The 24,735-nt window shown below is 42.4% G+C and overlaps 1 protein-coding gene across 2 annotated transcripts in view; it reads right to left on the bottom strand.

The window, feature by feature from the left end:
- Positions 1 to 6,706: 6,706 nt before the first annotated feature.
- The window catches only part of ATXN10 (ataxin 10), a 219,968-nt gene continuing 201,939 nt past the window's right edge, over positions 6,707 to 24,735 (bottom strand). For both annotated transcript variants that reach the window (XM_090043804.1, XM_090043805.1), the window contains one exon: positions 6,707 to 7,245. In XM_090043804.1, coding sequence (XP_089899930.1) covers positions 7,046 to 7,245 — 200 coding nt within the window. In that variant the 3' untranslated portion in view covers positions 6,707 to 7,045. The remainder of the gene's footprint in view (positions 7,246 to 24,735) is intronic.

Below are 24,735 nucleotides of genomic sequence, written 5' to 3'. Positions count from 1 at the left end.
ATAAAGAAAGAATAAATAGAAGCTTGTTCTGGTATCAAAATACGTGCTTTAACCCATGGAGTACTGATTCTACATGGGTGTACAGCTCTAGCAATTGGCAAAGCAGAACATGGATACATTCCCTTTTTTACTTAAGCAGATTTTGGTCCTACGTCACACAGATGTTGATACTATAAACTGACATTTCTCACAGAGAAAGTTAATTACTGGGAGAAAGTGCTAGATACTTTCCAATAAAGTTAGTTGGGAGGTCTTCCTAGTTTTGATGCAAGAAAAATATCTTCATCTCTTTAAAGCTGTTGTTGACAAAAGCCTAAAAAGAAGTTTTCAGCTTTGAAATGAAAACTTGATATTAAGTGAAAGTAGATGCCTCCTGCAGAACTATGTTTTAGCCCCCACTACCTTTTTAATTTAAATACACATTTTAAGCAAGAATTCTGACCAGGAAATCACAATTTAAGGATAGGCAAAGAGACTTAGGGTAGGAGATGGGGAAACAATAATAAATAATTTCTCTGGGAGTGAGCTGGACTCACTGCAGGATTTTATCAAAGGTGGTTTCACAAGAGGGCACTGCAGGGGAGCCTGAAGTGGCTGAACCAAATGTCACAGAACAATGTGGAAAAAACCATGGGTACAATCACATAATAATACAAATTGGCAGGTAAGGGTGGGGATGGTGGTGGTGGTATAGAGACTGGGGTAATGTGAAAAAACCTTATTTTTATGGTCCTGGCACCTGATATTTGACCATCTCTCTCTTCTCCATTCAGTACTCTCAAGTAAGTATATAAGATCCCTTGATGAACCAATTTAAATTGAATTGCATTTCAGTCTTTTCAGGAGAAAAAAGCATGGTCCAGAGAAAGGGCTGGCAGTAAGAGCTGAGAGATACAGCGCAGCACGGCAAAATGTAATTTTTTTCTACTTGATTAGAAATTTTAAAAAAGTGAAATCCAACAGTCTAACACAACCTTTCCCTCCTTCCCCCAAAACATTTTCTTTCTAGAGAGGCTTATATCTTCTCCTTCTGCCCTCCATTTTTTCTTATATTCCTTTATATGTCATCTCTCCTTTCTCTGGTATTGATTAATGATTTTGCTTGGATTATGAGTGTGACTTCAAATCTCTCTTTTTTCCCCATTTTTACTTTTTTACTTTCAATTATACACCCATGTAGTTCTTTTCATCCACTGAAGCCATGTCAAATCACTTTGGAAAAGAATTATGTCATTATCCACATGTAGCAGACAGAGAAACTGAGGAAGATAAGACTTTCCCAAGGTCACACAGCATTTCAGAACAACACTGAAAAGAAAAACCTTCAGTCCTCCTACTCTCAAATCAGAGTCCTAGCTTGGGCTCATGTTGCTTTTTGTTCAGTCCACTGTTTAATTCAATGCACACATCAAAGAAGTGAAAATCACAACACAAGGTGTTGCATTAAACTCTGAGCTTACAATACTACATTAATATCATGTATACCATGGGCCAGGTATGGCTAAGGAGCAAGGAGTAAGATAGCTGGTTTCCTCCTTCAACGATAAATTTGCTATCACCCCACTGACATTTAACATTTCTTCTTAATAAATTTGCAAAAATAAACAGAAAGATTGTAACATTACTAGGGTCTCTCCTTCTATATGGTTATGCCATCCAATTTTTTTGGTGGCTGCGCCATAGTCTCTCCCCAAAGAATGTCTTCTCTGTCTCTTCTCTAGCTTCTGCCTTGCCTACCACAAGTGGCTTACATTGCAAAAAAAAAATGACCAACCAGTTCTTTATCAAATGTAATGGATCCAAAATAATTATTCATTAAATCAATTTAGCATAATTTAAGTATACAAGCATCAAAGCGTAAATAGAAATAACCATGAAATATGCAAATTGTAAATAAAGTTCCTATATTAATAAGCATTAAAAAGCTCAAATAGGTTGTCTTTTTTGAATCTACATGTTGTTTTCCATTCCTAAACTTTAAGTAGTTTGTAATAGAAGGATTTAAAACAAAAGCTCAACGCTTAAAAAAACCCTAGAAGTAATTTCATTACCTTTATATGTTAACCCAGTTAGTATATGCATTTGAAAATTCTTACTGTATTAAAAAAGTAAAAGCTGCAAATTGTTGAAGACATAATATATTGTTTATATATTACAATATATACCTTCTATTTGAAGTTACTATGTCTACATAGACAGCAGTGAACTATTTAAACATATTGCTACTGTATTTACTTGCTTACCATGCACACCTCTCCCTACTCCCCAGTATCAGGCCCCCAAAATTAGGTTGCATGGCCTTAAGCAGGAAAATAAATTTTTCTTTGCTGGAATAGTAGCTAGCCTGGACACTGCGCATGCTATGCAGCTGCCAAGATGTCTGCCTCTTGGCTGGCTCAGCAAGCAGAAGGGTCAGAGTTTCATGTTAACCCTCTCAGAGCTGTAGTTATTGGATTAGCATGATAGCTTGTGTCTGGAGCAGCATGCAAGCTGCTTGTAGAACCTTGGTGATGCTCATGGTGTGGAAACACTTTATTTACAGGACTTTATATAAAGAACTACTTACAGTACAGAACTAAGAGTGCGGACGGAAGTGACAATTTTTGCCTGATCTGACCACAAAAAGCAGTTTATAGCTGTGACCAAACAAGTACATGGCTGCAGACAGCTTAAAAAATGGATGATTGGGTGAGAATCAGATGCCCCCCCCCCATTGCATGAAGTCTCAGATAAAAATGTTACAAAATGTATCGTCTTTTGTGACTTATGTCTGCCAAGCTCCCAACCTGTCACTGTTTTCAGAATGGGGAGAGGGAAAGGGAGCAGAGGGAGTTCAGTCTGGGGTGGGGGTTCAGTCCCCCTGGAGGGTGGGGTGGATGTATTGCAGCCCCACCCCTGAGGAGGGGAGGGGGCTCCAGTTCACCTGTCACCACTCTTTAAGCACCAGCTGGGACCCCAATAATTCCCATTATGAAGAAAGCAAACACTGGGAGAGAGCCTGGCCATTGCTATTGGAACTTGGCTGCAGGCTCCCAGCCACAGCTGGATTCACACCCTCTCCCAATCCCCCCCGAACAAGCAGTGAACTTCTGTTTGGTCTGGGGTTACGATGAAACCTGTAATGCTTTGTAGAAATCATTCTGAGTTACAACTGGAGCTGCACTTCTGTCTGCACCCTATAATCCTGCTACTACCTTTGCAAAAGTCTGGGGCTTAACTTTGTGTTAAACTGAGTAAGTCCTTCTGTGTCCCGGATATGTGGCATCTCAGCAGGAACTTCCATATTTTCTGGACACTGCCTTCCAAAAACAAACTGAATGTCTTATTTGGGGTCACATGTGAGAAAATATGGTCTTCGTAATTTTTATGTTTCACAACTGACACACTCAATGAGATGTGTTGGACCATTCACACCTCTCAGAGCCAGTTTTAGGTTGTTTTCAGACTCAGAACTGATGCTCCCTTTTCTTCTGGCCCTAGTCCACCCCCTCTGCTTTTCCCTATATCCAATGGCTCAGACCTTTGTTTTCTACATTCAAGTTGGGCAGCTTCCTGATCCAAGCTATATGAATAACAGGAGAGAGATCCCTGAAAGCACAGAAGATATTATCTTTCTACTTTTTCTTATGTCCCCAGCATTATGGTGGATGGGGCAACAATTATAGAGACTTCCTGCTTGGACCCTAAAGTGCTTGAGTCAAACTGAAATGTGCAAAAACGCAGTTACTGAACTCTACTGGGCATGTCTGAGCAGAGACTTTCTGAAAGTATAGGACTTGAGAACAGCAGAAGCTATATCCCAAAGGGAAGTCTTTGTCTCCAACAAATTTCAAGTCCTTACTCCAATGAATGAAGGTACTAAAGCTTTGCAATTAAATAGTTGGAAGATTTTTTTAAAATATGATCAAATAAACATCTTGCTTTTCTCAATGTATTCTTAAAAACTGCTGGATTACTGTAGCCAAGACTTTACAAACAGAATTCTTCCTGAGATAAAAACATACACCTGTATACTAAAATTTTGGCAAATTTATTAGCAACTGAAAAAAGAGAAAGCGATAAACAACTTTAAATGTAGATGTGGTTACCAGGTTCACCCTCACTTGACAGAAGAATTTATGGCTTAGTGACCTTGCAGCATGAGATTTAGTAGTATTATCCACGTTAGAAAGACCCCATATGCATCCTTATTAAACAGAAATCACAACACAATTTGGAACAACACTGAGGGAAATTGGGAAATCACCTAGATACATATTTAAAGACTTACAAATGCTTGATCTTTAAAGCAGTTTTATCAGAACCTTGGACAGCACTGAGGGGAACTATAACTGTGGGACTTTACCTCAGGTACTGTGGACACTGGTATCCCAAAAGACCATCTCAACATTCAAAACAGTACATACCTTAAATATACATAAAGAACTGTGGTATGTAGTAACAAGAACTTCTTACTGTTAAAGTGATGCATACCCTAAAATGAAGTGTTATTGAATATTTAAAATTTGGATAAAGGAAAAATACATAATTTTGATTCTTCTCCAGTCTTCTGTAATAACTAGTTCTGCTTTTATGAGATACCAAGCAAAAACAATGTGATTCACTGTAAGAGATATAAAACTATCTGTTAGAGACTACTCATCTGGACTTCAGGGGGTTAAAGCCGTTTGTTGTACATTTGTTTGTTTTTTAATCAGAAAGAGATTATTTTTTCTAGGAAGTCAAATGCACATCAAAACAGGAAACAAAAATTGTGGTTATCACAAGAAGTGTCTGCGATTTGTTTATTTATATTGAAAAAAATTAGAAATAAGGCCATAGTACACATGCTACCTAGAACACAAAGTTAACATTTATTAAAAGGTGCACTATAAAAAGTTTACAAGTATTCTACTTTTAAGTACCAAAATGCTGTTAAAATCCATCCACTCATTACTATGAAAATCCCGCTACCCATTTACTTTTAACAAAAATAGACCTAAAAAAAAAGACCCTGATTACTTTTGTTTGAAAGCTCTTGAAAGCAATAAGATGGTCACAAGACTTGATCCGACTGCTCTGCCTCTTTACAAACTCAATAAGGCTTGCTTTTTATGACTGATTGGTCTGCTGTATTAATCCCTTAGCATATAAAACAAGCTCCTTGGTGGCTGGAACTCCATTGGAGGAGGACAGGGAAGCTGCTGTGTTCTGAGAACTGATCCATCCAGGAAAATCAAAAGCCAGCCACTCACAATACAGTAATCAACATGTTTTCCACTATGAAAGCCCTACATTTCCCCATTTAGAAAACACAACTATTACTCCATTATGTATTGCCACAAAACCCCCTTTTATTTATTTGTGCTCATTATTATTTGGCTTATACTTATGAGTTGTGTGTATTCCATTGGTGGGCATACAACCATTGAGTTAAAAAAAAGTGTCTATTCCAAACCAGTTAAAAGGAAAAGGGGACTCCCACTGTTTTTTTCCACAAGCTAAGTTTTATGTGGATTTGCTTTGTTAACTCTTTATCACACCAGATAGAACATACTTTATTTTTACTTTCCTGTCTGGCTCATTTTCCATCAAAAATGAGTTTTGTTCATGTTACATTACCAATATAAATTATTTTAACAACACTTTAAGAAAAAATAACAACTTCCTAAGATTTTACTGCTGCCAAATGTAAAACACTTCCCCTTTACTTTCAAACACACTTAAAAAGCAAAACCTTCATCAAAGTTGATTTTTAATATTACATTTAAGTATTAATGTTATGCATAAGTTTTGAGTAAAAATAATTGAAAAGGATTGTTTTGTTAACTGTGCAATGGTTGACATACTTCAGTGCCATGAGGATAAAAAACAAAACCCACAATGCTTATCTTTAGTAGTTAAACTATTAAAGAAGCTACATTTTAAACAAGAACTATAAGTTTTATGGAAATCATTGAGAAACTCTGACCAGCTATCCTTATTTTATTCAACTGGATGTAATATTGAATTTTAAACTGAAGAGATGAAGCAACTCTATAAAATTCTTCCTGTACTTTGTCAAACTTTTATTTTGTCAAATAAAAATTTAGAATGAGCAGTTCTTTGAGAGACAGCAGTAGAATATGCAGTGTGAATGAAATCACCACCAAGTACTAATTTGTGTTCTGTTTAATGCACCAGGAACTAGGTTTCCTAATTTCTAAAGCAACTGTTTGGGACATGAAGGGCTAATCATGCACTTCTCCCCCTCACCCCTCTCATTCATGTCACATTCCACAGTGGCAGGGGCCAACAACAATATAGGAGGGTACCTAAAATGAAGAGGCAGGGCCTTCTATTCTTCTGCCTCTCTTGAATTAATTAACTGGAAATGAGTTTTGTCAATGTTTTGGGAAGGCAGAGGGGGGAAAAGAAACTGCTAGAATTAATCACAGTGAGAAACTACCTCTTCAACAGGCAGCCAGAGTTCAGAAAACTCATGAGAAGTACAAAATAAAAGGAAAGTGGGCTGACTTACCATCCAAAGGAATAAATACAATTCAAACAAACACCCAAATCTCCAAAACAGAGACATGCCCCACTGCAGAGGAATGTAGCATCTGTTACCACAACAGCTTCAACTTTGCTTTTAACATACTCTACAGGAGTAGAGTATATTCTGCTTTTTCTACAAGGTAGAAAAGAGAGCTTATTAGTCATTAAAAAATACAGAAGACAACACTAATGCAATTTCTCATTAACTTTAATATATTAAATACAACTATTTAAACACTCCAGTTTAAAGTACTCATTCATCTATTTTCTATTAATGAAACAAAGAAATAATCAAATTTTAGTATATCTCCAAGTTCTGAATAAAGGTAGTTGTATTTACCCTAGAATTCATGATTTACAAACGTGTCTTCATTTACAGAATTGCTCTCACCATTATTCTTTTGACAGTTTCTCTGTAAAAGGACATTATACTTTGAGAAGGTTGGAACTAAAATTGAAAAATGGGCAATCTTAACAAGAGTTTCCCATTGTATTAGTTAAGAAATACCCTCCTTATGAGCTGCAGTCCTTATTTGGTTGTTCCTGATGATGGTTTTTTCTTAGATTTCAGAAGTAGCTTCTCATCTCGTTTCTCAATCTCCAAACCCATGTTCTCAAGGATGGAATTGTCTGCCAGACCCTGTTGCTCCATCCGTGCAATAAGTGCTTGGTTTCTTTTATTTTGCTCTGTCAGATTTCGGATTGCGTATACTGCCCATTGATTCACAACTATCAAAGTATGTTAAGGAATTTCACAGACACAATCAAATGCAAATATTAAGAGCATTAAAAAATAAGCAAATAATAAGAACACTAATTTCAAAAATGTAGAGTTTAGTTGAAAAAGACATTCATACATTTTGTTAACCTTCAATACTTGCCAAAGTACTTATTACAGATAAGGAACTTAAATTGCCATCAACCAAGTTAACCATATTCTGAATTAAACATATTAATGACATAAAAACTGAAGGACGCTTTTGAAAAGTAAAAGTAAAAAACCAATTTTTTAAATCAAAGCTACGAGCAATGGAAATGTTTCCATAATTGTTCTAATAAAAAGCTAACAAATTCATTGTAGCTTTTATACCTTGCACGTTGCAGCACTGTGTATTCAAGAACCTGAAAATGAAACAAGTTGGAAATCTCTGTAAAGAATGAAGCTGAAAATTTTTTAACATGTGCACGTTGAGGAAGCATTCACAAAAGAAAATAAACAAACAATATTAACAAGGAAATTATACTCATTTGTAAAATGTATTGATGCTAATAATTATCTGTACCATTAGTATGCCTGGAAGCTCATTTTTTAAAAGTACTACTTAATTTCAAGTTGGAGTAAGTCAAATTCTTTTCCTCTTTTAATAAGAGTTGGACATTGTTATGAGAGGTCATAAATTTGAGCCCATAGCACAAGTGCTCGCAGCACAGCCCTGTCAAATTCCAATGAATCTGCAAATTCTGCTAAATATGTTATCACACAAGGACACAAAAAAGGAAGGCAATATCTCTAACATAAATCTACTGATAAAACTGATGCCACTGATATGTAGTTCCTGCAGAGAGGCTAGTATCTGAACAGGTACAAGACAACTACAGTAAAAGCTGCCTTAATCAGCAGCTTACAAGCCAGCACACTCTATTAACCAGTATGCCAGCTTGTATAAAAGTGAAACCAGAAGTGCACACCGTGGCACTTCCGGTTTCACTGAGCCCCCACGGCCCGGGACAAAGCAGCCTGCACTGCTGAGTCCCCATGGCCTGGGGCACAGCAACTTGTGTGGGCCCACCTCCCTGTCCCTCGGGGCCTGTGGGAGGGTTGGAGACGCAGTGGGAGAAACGGCCATGCAACGGGAGAAGTGGCAGCCCAAACAGGCAAAGTCGCCTGTTCAGGCCTCTCAATTAACTGGCATGTTTTGTTATCCGGCACCTCCCATTCCCCATGGGTATTGGATAACAAAGCTTTTGCTGTACTAATGTGGTTGCTCCCTCCAGGCCTGGATTGAGGCACATGTCAGGGTTTAAATTTCCAGAATCATCAATGAAGCTGTTTCTACAAAATAAACGTCACAGATCTCTTGAAGTGTCAGAGATGCTAGTACCAATTCCTTAACTGAAAAGCTGTTATGGTATCATCTTTTCCAAGACACCCCTACTGGCAGCAGCAGCCTCCTGTCATCCGGTGCACAGATCGGGGGCTTGCCTGAACCCCTGGGGAGGGCTGCGGGGCTGTGCCAGACTCCTTCCAGAGGTGCAGGCCCCCAACCTATGTGCTAGACACACAGAGACTGCTGCTGCTGCTGCCTGGGACATGAGGCTTGCGCCATCTGGCTGGGCCACTTCTGTGCATGCAGGACCCAAGCTGGTGCGGCCAGAGGTCAGTGAGTGGCACGCAGCCCTGGGTGACAACCCAGAGCTGCTCAAAAGCACATGGCCCTGTGCCACACTGGGCTGCAGCAGTGCACTGTGACAGAGGCTGCACGGATACCTGGCAGCTGCGGCCGAGCTGCACTGCCCCCCCATTATGTAGGGGGGCTGTGCCATGAGGCCAAAAGCACAGCTGCTGTTGCTGGTAAGCTGCAGGGAGGAGCTGCAGCCAGGTGGGGAGCATGTGGGGCGGGGGCTGGCACTGGCCATGGGCTGAGTGGGGGGGCTATTTCTGAGCAGGGAGGCGAGTGAGGGGAGCTGGTCCCTGGTAGGAGAGGCAGCCTAAGCATCTGCTCATCTGGGGCACAGATACAGAGGCTTGCACCCCTGGGAGGGCTGCCAGGCTGTGCTGGACTTCTCCTGGGGATGCAAGCCCCCGGATCTGCACACCAGATGTGGGGAAGCTCCCGCTGCTGCTTGCAATAGGTGGCAGCAGTAATTTTCTCTGGTGCTGGGCACAGCCTGCACCCAGTGCCAGGTGACAAGGCAGTCTTCTCTATTCCAGGTGCAGATCTGGGGGCTTGCACCCCTGGGAGGACTGATGGGATGTACCGGACTCCTCCTGGGGATGTGAGCCCCCAGATTTGTGCAGATGAGAGGAGGCTTATGCTGCAGCAGCAGCAGCAATCTTGTCTGGCTCTGGGTGCAGCCTGCACCTAGTACCAGTCCCAGATGGGAGAGGCAACTTGAGCTTCCTCTCATCCGGGGCACAGATCCAGGGGGCTCACACCCCTGGGAGGGCTGTGCTGGACTCCTCATGGAGGTGTGAGCCCCTGGATCTGCATGGCAGATGAGGGGAAGCTCTTGCTGCTGCCTGGGACAAGCAGCAGTGGCAATTTTCTCTGGTTCTGGGCGCCAGTCCCAGGTGACAGGGCAGCCTCTTCTCATCTGGGGTACAGATCTGGGGGCAAACCAATAGGAGGGCTCCTGCGCTGTGCTGGACTCCTCCCAGGGTTGTGAGCCCCAGGATCTGTGATCCATATGAGAGGAGGCTGCTGCTGCCAGCAAGTGTCAGCACTTTTTATTTGAACAGTTTGAAGTGCAGTTTCCCAGAAACCTCTGCACCTATCCCCTTGAAACTTGGCAGGCTTCATGCCCTCAGAAGGGGCTACCAGTCCTGCAGTTTTCATCCAAATCAGACAAGGAATGACAACATTTTAGGCATTTTTATGATTCCCCATTATAGCCTATGACTGAAATGTCAAAATAGTTACGATGAAACAAAACAAGACAGTGTTTCGAAACAAAATGAAATGACAAATGAAACACTGCACTCTGAGTTGCTCCACAGCCCCATGAAGCTCAGCTCAGTAGGGAGTGCAGTGCCAGCTCTGCCTGCCTCCCACTGCTGGGCTGTGCTCCGATTGGCTCCACCAGACCCATGGAGCTCAGCCCAGTGGCATGAGGCAAGCAATCGGGGCTGCACTCTCCCGCCCACTGCTGGGCTGAGCTCCATGGAGCCCAGCACTGGGCACAGGCTGCACCCAGCACCGGTCCTAGGCAGCAGTGGCAGCCTCCTGTCATCTGGTGCAGATCCGGGGGTTGCACCCCCGGAAGGAGTCCAGCACAGGCCCACAGCCCTCCTGGGGGTGCGATGACAGGAAGCTGCTGCTCCCGACAAATTTTGCTTTCAAGATTTGAGGTGCAGTTTCGAGAAACCTCTGCACCTGTCTCCTTGAAACTTGGCAGGCTTCATGCCCTCAGAAAGGGCTACCATCCCTGCAATTTTCATTCAAATCAGGCAAGGAATGACAAAGTTTTAGGGATTTTCATGATTCCCCATTATAGCCTATGGGCGAAATGTCAAAATAGTTTTGACAAAACAAAACAAGATAGTGCTTTGAAACAAAATGAAATGACAAATGAAACACTCTGTCCCTTCAAAACAGTATTTTTGGACATCATAAGCAAAGTGGACATTTGATAAAATGTTACTATTTGTAATCATGCACCTGTCTTAAAACTGAAGACTACAAACTACTGAGGCCTATGTTCCTACACAGTGGAAGATACTGAAAAAAATAAAAAATCCAAATTTATGGTTTTGAAATGCTATTTAAAAAAAATCCAATTAAGAATATTCTAGCTTTAATAAGGACTGTATTCCCCCTTACCTCCATACCCCACCCCCAGGCTTAGTTGGCTAACATTGCATCTCCTGTAACCTAGTTGCGTTCCCCTCCTCACCCCCATCCCTCTATTGTTAGTCCCTTGCTCAGGCAATCTGTATTTCCCTACCGGCTTTTTAATCTTTCTTTTTGGATTCCCAATCCTAAACCTTTACTAATAAAAGTCAATTTGTTCTGCCGCAACTCATCCAAGATAAAAATTCATATTTTACATTTAGTTCTGAATCAAATATGTAAGGTCTGGGCTTCCGTTATATGACTAAAAAGTATTTCTGGATAACGTTAAACAGTACCTGGTTAAAAAGTGATGGTTCTGCATTCATCATTGGGTCCCATTCCCGGTTGGTTTTCTGGCACCATAACAATAAATACTTCTCATTAAGAAATTTAAAATTTTGCTGCTTAACGAGCAAATAAAATAACTAAATCCCAAAGAGATTAAATCAAATATACCTAGAATATTCCTGATCAGCCCAAATGGAGAAGAGATTTGGTGAAGTTTGTAAATTACGGATTTAAGGACAAGCACTGAGACCACCCTAAACCTTATTTTAGCACACACTGGGTGCATCTACATGTGAAATTAACTTCTCCTGGGCAGAGCCAGAGTGGAGCTGGTCTGGGTTGGCAGCAGGCTCAGGGAGTCAGCTTTGGGCTCTAGGGGTGGTGTCGGCAGCAGATGGGCTGATTGGGGCACAAGAGTGCCCAAAGTGCAAAGCTGTGTGTCTAGGCAGCAGGCAAAGGTCTGGTCCCCTGTTGCCTGGGCTGACTGGGCACAATTCATGTCCAGGCCAGCATTTACATGAAGGTTTCACCACAATTAATAACTGCTGTGAGAGAGTACTGTCCCTGACAGAGTTAATTAATTTACTATGCCCAAGTGGAGCTAATTAGTTGACTCCACAGTAGAGCACACATGTAGATTCACCCTCTGAGAATAAGGAGATAATATAATGCTTTGCCTGAAGATGTAGGGAAGAATTTTGCTTTAAACTTTGCATTACAGAACATGAAAATGATAGGAATAAGAGCATTTCTTTACCTAAAACGTGTCCTAAAACTAGAACAAATAAAGTATTCCTATTCCATCTATGCCCAATTAAATTCACAAGCATGTAATATCTAGGATGCCTTCAGTATTGTATGATGAACCCTAGTATCATTGTTATTTATTATTAGCAACCACAGTAGTTAAAGCTGCAAATGGTTTTAATAATATTTTCACTTGTTCAAAAAACTCTTCGGTATGTAGGTTTTTCATTCTACAATTTAGTCATGAATATTTATGATTGTCCTTGTTAGCATGCTGTGTGAGGCTGAGACTTCTGCATGGCTGTGTGTAGACCTAGACAGACTTAAGTGTCAGCAGAGATTAAAGCAATATTCACATTACCCTCTTGTTCTTCTGCAAAGATAGAGACACAGAGAGAAAATTAAACATATTCTAACGTCTCTAATCCTACCAACAGTTTAAGCACTTTATTGTATACTCAGCTTTAGAAATAAAGCTTCTAAAGTTTCCATAGTTACTACAAATAAGAACATGAGCCTGTTTGTTGTGAAGCTACACAAAAGAAAAAAAAATGCAGCAATCATGGTAGATCTGATTTGGTAGAGTTGTCCAGACTTAAAACAGTATATTTTGAAGTGTCATATTAATTAATGTTATGCAAGGAACTGAAGATTACAGTATCTTTATCACATTGGAAGTTTACACAAAGAAGGGGGAGACAAACAGTGAACCCTTATTCTATTCTGCGAGTAAAACTAATACAACTATATAGACTTAGCTAGTTAGCTTGAATTTCTGTAACATTCCTGAACCATGGCTATGCAGTGCACAAAATTCCATATTTTGTTTGGATTACGGAAATGCTTTAAAAAGTGTTACTTGTCAACATACTCTAGGTTACCTTAACATAACCTTGAATTCATGCAAAAATGCACCCAGATTAATATTAGCCATTGTAAAGTCACCTCCTTCCCCCCTCTCCCTGTGCACTCTCCCCCCACAACCCCTAACAAACCAAAACCCCTATACTCTATTGCACAATTCCATCTGGAGGAAATAAAATTTTCAATACTTTCAAAAGCTATCAAAAATATATTCCTCAACCCTCACTCCTGGAAACTGAGAGGCAAGCCTACTAGTACCCAGGAGACATCTATGAGCTATTTTGTAAAGTACTTTAAGCCCTGTGGTTAAAGCTCACCATATATGAGTTAGATATTACTATTTCTGTACACATTACTCACACAGGCATTTGACTACATAAAGGAAGGTGGCCTGTGTACTGCACATGATATTTTTTTCTATGTTAAAATTGTCAGGAGCTTATGTATAGAATTGCACAATAAGAAGGACTAATAAGTACTTATGTAAATTCACTTAAGTCTTTTTCATTCATGCTTTTTAAAACTTGGGATTCCAAAATGCATGGCTCTTGTCACAGAATGTGTCTTAAGTACAATTTTTACTTTACTTATGACAATTTCCTAATTTCTTTTAAAACAATAAGGGGATTTAAAGTAAGTATACAGATGGCGTAGTCTTCACTGACAAATCTCTAGAAGTTTTATAAAAAAATACCATATTAGAAAAAGTTGCATAAATATTAGAGCCTTTTGGTGTTTTCCACCTTTGCTAACCTTATATGAAATCCCAGAGAGACTCCTATTGGCTTCTGTGTACCCAGGACTTCATCTTTAAACTCTGCAGACCTGTGGCAGAAGCTCACCTTTACTGCAGAGTTCCTAGGGTCATAGGAACGTAGGGGTGGAAGGGACTTCACAAAGTCATCAAAGTCCAGCCACAAGCTCAAGGCAGGATCATCCCTGATTAAACCATCCCAGTCAAAATATCTGTCCAACCTGCTTCAGACAGATGGAGGATGGAGATTCCAAAAATTCCCTATGTAGCCTGTTTCAATGCTTGACCACCCTCATAGTCAGAAAGTCCCTTTTAATCTCCAATAAATTTGTCCTGCTGCATCTTGAGGCCATTGCTCCTAGTCCTGTCCTCTACAACCACAAAGTAAAATCCAATTTCTATCTCCTCTATAATCACCCCTTCGGGTATTTGATGACTGTCAAATCCCACTCAGCCTTCTCTTCTCCAGACTAAATAACCCCAGTTCTTTTACTCTTTCCTTATACAACATGCTGTTCAGTCCTCTCCTTATTTTTGTTGCTTTCCACTATCCTGTTTCCAATTTATATACATCCTTCTTGAAGTGTTGGGCCCATGTCTAGACACAGTACTCCAGGTGAGGCCCCACCAGTGCTGACCAGAGTGAAAGAATCCTTGAGTTGAAAGTGATACTTTTGTTGATACAATCCAGCATGCTATTACCTTGTTTTATTTTTTGGAACAATAGCATACTGTTGGCCCATATTCAACTTATGGTCTACTACAGTGGTTTCACAGATTTCATAGATGTTAGGGCTGGAAAGGACCTTGGAAGATCATCAAGTCCAGCCCCCTGCCCCAGGGGCAGGAAGTCAGCTGGGGTCATAAAGTCAGCTGGGGTCATAGGATCCCAGCAAGAAAAACATCTAGGTTTCTCCTGAAGGCGTTCAAAGTAGGTGCTTGAACCACCTCCGATGGCAGGTTATTCCAGACCTTGGGAGTTTGGACAGTAAAGAAATTCTTCCTTATGTCCACCCTGAAACAGTCTTGCAGGAGTTTATAACCCTTAGAACTTGTCATCCCTTGGGGTGCTCTGGTGAACAAACATTCCCCAAGATCCTGGTGGACACCCCTTAAAAACTTACCGGTGGCCATCAGGTCATCCCTGAGCCTGCACTTTTCCAGGCTGAAGAGTCACATGGCTCTCAGCCTGTCATCATAAAGTCTGTTTTCCTGACATCTGATCATGTGCATGGATCTCCCCTGGACTCTCTCAAGCTTCTCCATATCCTTATTGAATTGTGGAGCCCAAAACTGGATGCAGTACTCCAGCTGCGGCCTCACTTAGGCTGAGTACAAGGGGAGAATGACATCCTGGGATTTGCTTGAGAAGCATCTATGGATGCAAGCCAGTGTTTTGCTTGCTTTATTAGCCACAGCATCACACTGAAGGTTCATGTTCATCTTGTGGTCAATGATGACCCCCAAGTCCCTTTCTTCCATAGTACTAGCCAGTGTAGCACTGCCAAGCCTATAAGGATACTGCAGGTTTTTCTTCCCAAGGTGGAGAACCTTGCATTTTTCAGTGTTAAACACCATCAGGTTCTTGTCCGCCCATTTGCTGAGCCTATCAAAGTCAGCCTGGATCACCCTCCTGTCTTCTGGCATGGATGCTTTGCCCCAAAGTTTGGTGTCATCAGTGAACTTGGCCAGTCCACTTCTGACTCCAATGTCCACATCATTAATGAAGATGTTGAACAATATGGGTCTAAGGACAGAGCCTTGGGGGACTCCACTGGTCACAGGGCACCATGACGATTGACTTCTGTCAATTACTACCTTCTGGGTTTGACCACAGAGCCAATTTCACAGCCAGTTGATCATGGTGGACCCAAGGCCACAATTGGCCAGTTTTGCTAGGAGGTGTTCATGGGATCCCAGATTGAAGGCTTTTTTAAAGTCAAGATATACAACATCAATCTCCTCTTCCTTGTCCAGGTCATAGGTCACCTGGTCATAAAATAAGATTGGTCAAGCAAGACCTACCCGCAACAAACCTGTGCTGGCTATACCTCAGGATGTTGCCATCTGCCAGTCCATCAAGAATAGCCTCTTTGATAATCTTTTCTAAGGCTTTCCCTGGGATAGAGGTCAGGATGATGGGCCTGTAGTTTGCTGGATCCACTTTCCATCCTTTCTTGAAGATAGGCACCACATTGGCCTTCTTCCAGCCTTTAGGCACTTCACCAGAGCACCAGGAGTTCTCGAAGATCTGTGCCAGGGGCTGAGCTATAATGCTAGCCAGCTCCTGGGGTGCAGACTGTTGGGGCCGGCTGACTTGAAGGTGTTCAGCCTCTCAAGTTGTTCCTTCACGAAGTCAGCATTGATGGAGGGCAAGGAATCTCCTTCACTCAGGCCTCCCTGTCCTGAGATGAGCAAAGGCATCCCATAGGACTGGTGAAAGACCAAAGCAAAGTACCCATTTAGTAGGTTGGCTTTTTCCTGGGCATCGGTGATCAGTTGTCCCATCTGGTTCAGCAGGGGTCCAATGTTTCCCTTGCTTTTCCTCTGGCTCCCCACGTATCTAAAAAGGGACTTTTTATTGTCCTTAATATTTGTAGCTAGCTGGAGTTCTGTTGCAGCCTTGGCTTTCCTGGTTCATTCCCTGCAGGTCTGGACCAGTGAGGAATATTCCTCTTTGGAGGTGGACCCCATCCTCCATCCTTTGTAGGTCTATCTTTTTAGATGCAGGAGGTCTGCTAGTTCCTTGCTGAGCCAAGGGGGCTGCTGTGCCCCTTTGCTGCCTTTCCTCCAAGACAGAATATCTTACTTGTGCATCTAGGATCGCTCCCTTGAGAAACAACCACTCCTCCTGAACTCCCCTCCCCTTGCGGACATGGTCCCTTAAGGCCTCATCAACAAGCCTCCTAAGCTTATCAAAGTTAGCTTTCCTGAAGTTGAGGATTTCTGTATTGCTGACTTGCCAGCTTTACGGTGGATGGTGAAGGTAATCAGCTCATGGTCACTGTCATCCAGCTTCCCTTTGATCATTAGGTCACAGATTTGGTCGTCCCCGGTTGCCAGTACCAGGTCGAGCAGTGCTTTACCTCACCTTGGCCCGTAGACTTTTTGTGTCAGATACAGGTCATCCATGCATGAGAGGAAGCTTTGCGACCGCTTGGATTTGGCCGAGTGCCCTTCCCATGAGATGTCTGGGTAGTTGGTCTCCCATGACAACCATGGACCAGGAGCATGCAGCCTCAGCCAATTCCCTGGCGAACTCCTGGTCAAGCTCTTGACTTTGGGTGGGAAGTCTGTAGTACACTCCCACCATTGTGTCCCCTATGCCGTGTTCCCCATGGATTTTAACCCAGAGGGTCTCCAGTCATCCACTCCGGGTGCTAATATCAGCTTGCAAGGACACGTAGCTCTCCTTAACATAGAGAGTTACACCCCTGCCCCTTTTGTCCCCTTGATATCTCCTGTACAGGGTATAGCCATCTATACCTGTGGTCCAGCCATGGGTGAAGTCCCACCAGGTCTCCATTATCCCTATGACATTATATTTCTTTGTGTTGAGCAGGACAAGTTCCTCCAGTTTATTCCTCAAGCTCCTGGCATTTGTGTATAGGCAGGCAAGTGTCCCCTTGGGGGCCCTTGCCTTGCCTACAGATTGTTCCAGGGCTGGGGCTGGGGTGGGATCCCTTAAGTGCCTTGGCTTGCTGAGCAACCCCAGCAAAGCCAGCGGGCCAGCAATGGCAGTAGACCCCCCATCCCCCGGCAGGCTTAGTTTAAAGCCTGGTGGAGCAGGTCAGCCAGTCTGGCTGAGAAGAGCCCCCTCCCCAACGGAGACAGGTGGAGGCCATCTCTTCCCAGCAGCTCACTGCCTCTCTCACCAAGAGTGGACTGTGGTCATGGAAGCCAAAACCCTCCTGATGATACCAGTGCTGCAGTCTTTGGTTCACTACCTGGATCCTCCTCTCCCTCCTAGGCCTGTAACCTGAGACTGGGAGGATTGAAGAAAACACCACCTGTGCCCCCTGACCCTTAAGCCCCACTCCCAAATCCCTGTAGTGCCTCATGACCCAGCTGGGATCTTGATCCACTGGTAGATCTCAGTCTCTTGCTGTAGGATCTTGGACCCTCTTGGAGTCAATCTAAGGCTGGGGTGGGGAGACTGAGTGCCTGCATGTATTCATGCTCACGTCTCAACCCAGCAGGTCAGTCTGTGGGGAAAGGAAGAGGCAGGGGCTAGATCGAGGCCTCTGCAGTGAGGGACAGTGCCACAGAGGCAGGAGCAGGGGTAAGTTGAGTGAGGCCTGGCAGGGTGGGACTTCCCAACTGGGGAGGCACAACCCCCCAAATAATTTTTGCTCCCTCTGCCTTGATCTGCAACCCCCCTTCCCTCCCCACAGACTTACCTGCTGGGCAAGGGAGTAGGGCAGGGAGGTTTGGTGGCATGGTAGATCTTGGGTTGCTTTTAAATGCCAATGGTGATCTAAAAAGGTTGAAGACCACTGGTTTACTATAACTCCCAAATACTTCTCTGGAGTATGGCAGCCTAGCAAGTCATTTCCCAGTCTGTATATGTACATGTTATTATTCTATCCCAAGTGCAGGATGTTGCACCTATCCTTGTTGAATCTTATCTAAGTGACTACAGACCATTTCTTCAGTCCTTCCAGGTCATTCTGGATCCTAGGTCATTCTGGAGCCTTGCATACTCAAGCTCCTGTAACTCCACCCAACTTCGTGTCATCTACAAATTTGTTAAGCCTGGACTCAATCCCATCATCCAAATCATTAATGAAGATGTTGAATAATACCAGATCCAGGACAGCCCCCTAGGGAACCCTATTTGATACCTTTTCCCAACTAAACAATGAGCAGTTGAGAATTCCTCACTGAGCACAAAGATCCATTTAGTTATGTACTCACCTTAGAGTACTTTTGTTTAGTCCTTAGGTTGTTAATGAGACTGTCATGGAAGACTGTTTCAAAAGCCTTCCTAAATTAAGAACTATTGCATTCACTGGCCTCTCCCCAATCCATAGAGCATTTCACTTTATCATAGGAGTAAATAAGATTCGTCAGGCATGACCCGATCTTGGTGTATCCATGCTGGTTCTTCCTGACCACCTTGTTCTTCTCCAAGTGATTAACAACAGATTCCTTGAGAACCTGCTCCATGATCCTGATTAGGCTGTCAGAGTGCAACTGATCAGTTGCTGCTTTCATAGAAAATAAATGAGGTACATAAAATATTAAGTAAAGATGTGTACACAATAAGCAAACAATAATTTTCACCCAAATTGTGTGGACAAAGGGTTATTTTTCCATGATTGAATAATTACACACATGGTGCATCTACACATGCATTAATGCACGGCAATAAGCTTTGGTGCATATTGCACTGGAGTTTATTGCTTCTGGGCACTATGTCTTCATGTGAGCCTGGGACTCCAGCCTTCCTGCCCAAACTTGGTAGTTCTCCCCCCGACGCTGGTCCTGAGAGGTCCCTTTGTCCTTTCTGCCCCTAGCCCAGCTCTTCAACCTGGTACCTGGAGGCAGCCAAGTGAGAAGACCTCCATTTCCCCAAGGTTGACTTCCACCTCTTTTTTGCATTCATCAAATTGGCTATGCTGCCACTCAGCGTCTTCCCTGATGAACTTCTTTAATGACACTAGGGGGAAGTCACCCCCAATGTTCCACCCTTCCTGGGGCTTGATCTCAGTGCCCCCCAGTGTGGGGAGCTCTTGCTGCTTCCCCAGCTGTCCAGCATCTGGGCGCTCCCTGTTCATGCTGGTTTGGCTTGTTGCTGGCATGGAGAGCCTCCGCCTCCTCACTGGCTCTCCCCTCCCTACCGCCGGCAGCCGCTTTTATTCCTGCCAGCTGGTGCATCCTTATGACATCACCTGCTGGCCTTAATTGCATAAAGGCATGGCTTGTAAACCATGCAGGCTTTTCTCTTCCGTCTTCTGGTGTTGCTCCTCCTGCAGGTAAGTGATTATTTTGCATTTCTTTATTTTAGTGTTTCTTCCCGCACCTAGCCCCATGGGCAAGGCTTTCTGGTCCCACTTCTCACTATCCCTGGGACACTTACTATTGAAACACACTATCAAAAAGTGAGGAACATTGCTTAACCATTTTCTAGGGAAAAAAATAATCCTAATAAGCCCTATATGTTTTCACAGAAATCACTTTACTAATTTGCTAAGGCATCTGACACTTGAGTCTACAGTTATTATATTAGTAATTGAAAACTGAGAATATATTTACATTGGCAGTAACAGCTACCTAGAGCAAAACAGATTGGTGTAAAGAGCAAATGAGCCAAGGGAAAAGGTAATGAATACAAACACTCCATGTATTTCCAGTTTGAACTGCAAGAATTTTTTCTAGGCAGAAGAGACCACTACAGTTTGATTCCCTGCTCCTCCAGGAAAATCCATTGGAGAGGGATGAAGGGGATGGTCAGTTCTTAAGATTTTGGGAGGTGGATTGCAACGACCTTAGAATAGGTAGGGAGTCAAGTCAGATCCTCCCACAACTGACTCCTCCCTGCTCTGAGATTAGCAAGATGCTAGGGCACCTCTCCACTAGTTGTGAACCCTACCAAACACCATCATTATGTGGCAGCAGAGCTTCATGGAAGATATACTACCAAAGCTACTGCAGCTGGTAGCTAACCCCAATGTTCTAATCGTTGCAGGGATTGGAAGGGGATGAGAAGCATACAGGATCTATTTACAAATTTGCCTTCACAAAACAATTTTTGAAAAGGAATTGGAAAGGCTAGCTATCCTGCATACCAATTTTAAGAACAATATAGTTTAACTAGCGAATTGCTGGTCAAGAATGACGGGGGAGGGGGGAGAGAGGGGGACAGCACTGCCACCCACCACACCACCCTGCACAGCCACCTCCCAGGAGCAGGTGTGGGGGGTAGGGCCCAAGTATCATTTCTTTGGGCCCAGTACAAACTTGTAAGGTGGGCCCCCTCCCACATACACACCATCCCACATACATAAAGTCTCATGAATCATTTTCTATTTTAATTCTAAAGTTACATTCTATATTGCTATTTTGTAACTTTTTGTTGTTGGTCCTAATAATGCTATTATCCAGTCAATGTTTTGATTTTTTTGTTCTAATGGACCAACATAGCTGCAAACATTTTATAAACAGACCAATTCACTTTAAAGCTTTATTTTCTGGGCTTTTTCATTGCAAAATCATGAATTATCTCCCAAAAGTCAATTTCTTGTCTACGTTCACACTCGATAGAAAAAATAGCAAGGTGGCTTAACCGTTCTTATCCCATACTAGAACACCTGCAGTTTTTGATGAGTGCTAGTTTGCTGAAACTTCTTTCAGCTTCTGCTACAGTCACTGGCAGTGTGCAAAATATCCATATGGCTATGCACGTTTCACTGAAAATTAGTTGCAGTAGTTTTTTGTAAATCTCATTTAATAAAGATAAGTGGAAGTACTTCATACTCTTTTCCAAAAGTAGATTTGAAGATTTTTTTTCAGATGCAACATTTCACAAGGAATATTCTCAGAAAGTTCTGTAGGATACCTGTGAAGTAGACATTTAGAAGATTTGTCCAGTTCTTCAGGCTCTAGTGTCACATGTTTTAGGACTGAATGGAACGTAAAACAAATGTTATTGGTTGCTTTGCGTCTCTGCTCTAATCCATAGATAATGTTGTCTAAAAAGTTGCATCAAAAACATTCCTTCCAAATAAAAATTCTGGATCATTTTCAGAGATGGTAGAACATGATTCCTCAGCTACGTCATCATGAAATCCTTTCCGCTTCTTGCCTCTTTTCTTTGGTACTTGTGGCAAAATTCCCATGCCTTCTGCTACAAGACAAGCTTCCTGTAGAATTTATGGCCACCGATCTCTAAGTTGTTTTACTTCTTCAATAATATCAGCAATGAGAGCTGCCTCTGATTCAAGAGATTCCCCTGGCTTGTAAAATCTTGTTTCTATCATCAGTACTTAAAAGAACCTTGTACCAGAAGCTAGCCAACAAAAGGCATGAAAATGAGCTGAAATACCTTTTCAGTGCTTCCAGTTGTGATTGAGCTTTGTGTGTCAAACTTAATTCAAGGGCATGTTCCAGTGCTTCCAGAATACCTGGAAGATCCTTGTGAGTGGATGGATAGTATATATTTTATGTATGCACTCCAGCATGTGTCTGACAGAGTGGAGTGAGCTGTGTATTTTATCTGTTGTAATCTTCCACCTCACAGGCTTAGCACTGAAAAACACACAGAGTCGCTTCACACAACCAAAAATGTTAATGTTGCAGTACATGCTGCTGCAGCATTAACTCCTACAAGAATGGGAAGCACAAGGAGAATACACAGCAAGTTCATTTTTGGACCTAATGCAAGCCTGAATACCTTTTATTTTCCCTGACATATCAGAGCCATTATCAAAACCTTGACCTCTACAGTCATCAAGAAGAATGTTATGATGCTTCAAACTGGCAATTAGCATTTCAGCTATCTGTTCTCCATTTTTTAAATCAAAGTTGATAAACCGAAAAAACCTTTCTTTAATGTTAAATGTACCAGTATCTTTGTTGTGAACTACAAATTGGAATATCAATACATGCTGTTCTTGGTGAGAGACATCAGGAGTAGCATCACGTATGACAGAATAAAAAGTAGCCTTTTCTCTCTGCGCAAGGATGGCCTTCTGCACACTTGTACCACATAATTCAGTAAACACATTCTGACTCTCCCATGAGAAATAATGAGCCTGTCCTTGCATCATTTTGCCCTCTGCTTGCTTCTGTTTGACTTTTTCCAAATGGTCACGAGTGATGCTGTCATAATGAGCTATTAACTCGAGAGTTCCAAGAAAGTTGTCATTGTGTGGGTCACCTATCAGATTATTATCTCCTTGGAATGCTAAACCTCTTGAAGCAAGATACAAGGTAACATCCAAAAATCTTTTCAATATTTCTTCCATTTTGTTGCTTCTGTTAATATTTGTTTTTGAATCTCACTGTCCACTCCATGTCCATCTGCTGTAATTCCTTCCACTGGCAGTAGCGACTTTTATGTTCTATGCTCTTTTCATATTCAGGAAGTTTATTATATAGCTTTTGCCATTTTTTTTACATTTGGTGAATACTGTTCACTTTTTGCCAGCATACTGCATTGTTTTTGTCTCCTTTCAGAAAGTAACCGACATGGAAAACAATACAGCGCTTGATTGGTAGGACTTCAACAAGCTAGACTCCTGGTAGCTGTTTTCCACTGGAAGTCTTACATTTGAGAAGAAATTCAGGAAACTTATCCCCAGCAACACCTTTTGGAATTGACTTTGCTAGCTTCCACATTTGTACAGAAGTCAGGACACCAGACAGAACACTTTTGACAGACAGAATCTGTTATCAGTTTAGGTCACAAGCCTGTGTCTTCGCAAAAGCATGAATCAGATAACATAGTACTGCTCTCTCTTGTTTTTTGTAAACCGTCTTCTGAACATAGTGGTGCTAATAGTGATATTACCTCTCTTTTGAAAGCATTAGATTGGAGTTACATGGTGTACCACCAGGCAGCTTTTCTTCATCATCAGTTACCACAGACATAGCCTCTATATTAAAATCATTTCCATCTTGCTTATGTTCATCTACTTCCCTAGCTGGTACAAAAGCCTTATCAATTTTGAAAAACTGGAGGCTTGATTGGTGTCCTTTAGCTTCTTTTAGTTCCCTTTGTTTTACCTCCTTATATTTATGGCTGCCTGATTTGTATTTATAGCCAGACATGGGTGGGTAGGTGAGTGAGTGAGTGAGAAATAAATGTCCTTTCTGTCCAGGCACTAATCCTTTCCCTGTTTCAGTTCTTCTCTGTGTATTGTTCAGACCACCAGGCCTAACACTTTTGGGCCTGTAAATCATACCAGCAACACTGTGGCTTCCACTGCCCCTGGGATCAGTGTCCCTGGTTATATGGTTATATCTGGGACTCATAGTTCTTGAGAGAGCATGTCACATAGAGAAGCATAAATCCCTCTGTTTCTCAAACTACAATTCCTAGAATTAAGTGCACAAGCACATGCTCTCTGTTCTACAGAAGGGCCCTGCGCTGGCCAGCAACTCACTGTTCAGAATGTCATTCGGCTTTTGATTGGTTCCAGGAAATCTCACAGTGGAAATCCGTATAGGTAGTAGGTAACCTTCCATACATATCTGCAACCATGAATTACAATTTAGCCTTTTGTTTTTTTCCTCATGGTAATAGGGTTGCAGCTTGGGCTGGCCCCCCTAGATATCCAGGCCATGGTAATGTGTACCCTTTTTTCCCCCCATACTTGGGCCCTAGTGTAAGGAAGCTTCCACGTGGCTGCTGCCACCCACCACCCTGCACTGCTGCCACTCCACATCTAGCTGCGCACCACCCCTCCCCCTGGCTCCGTGTCTGGCCCTGCAGCCACCCCCCCAGACTCTGTGTCCACCTGGCCTGCTCTGCTGCAGCCATGCCATGCCATGCCAGTCATTCTTGATAGGCAACTTTGATGCAGAGCTGGTTGGAACCATGCCCTACTGGGAGCCACGCCCCCAAAGAGTGTTAAAGACAGACACACAAACAGACAGACTAAAACCTTATACACACACACACACACACACACACACACACACACACACACACACTATCTATCTATTTATCTATGTATATATATGGAATTGGCTGAGATTTTAAACAATAACATTGCAAGATTCAGAGATGAGCAAGTTAGTTATCCCTGAATTATTGCTGAGCAACCTGTTTCAAGGTGCCATCACACTGTCTATAACAGTGATTTTCAACCAGGGAGCTGCAACACCCTGAGATGATCCTAAAAATTGCTTTAAGGCAGGGGTTTTCAACCTTTTTTTTTTTTAGCAAATGTACCCCCTTCTGGTGTCAGCAGCTGAATGCAGAGGGGGGTGGGGGTGCTTGCATGCCACCACTGCCCACCATGCCGCTGCCACACCCTGGTTTCCCATGGTTGGTTGCATGTGTGG

The sequence above is a fragment of the Crocodylus siamensis genome, chromosome 4, assembly GCF_052110815.1.
Source record: "Crocodylus siamensis isolate JL-2025a chromosome 4, ASM5211081v1, whole genome shotgun sequence".
NCBI classification, from domain to species: Eukaryota; Metazoa; Chordata; order Crocodylia; family Crocodylidae; genus Crocodylus; species Crocodylus siamensis.
This window is presented reverse-complemented; position numbering and strand designations above follow the sequence as displayed.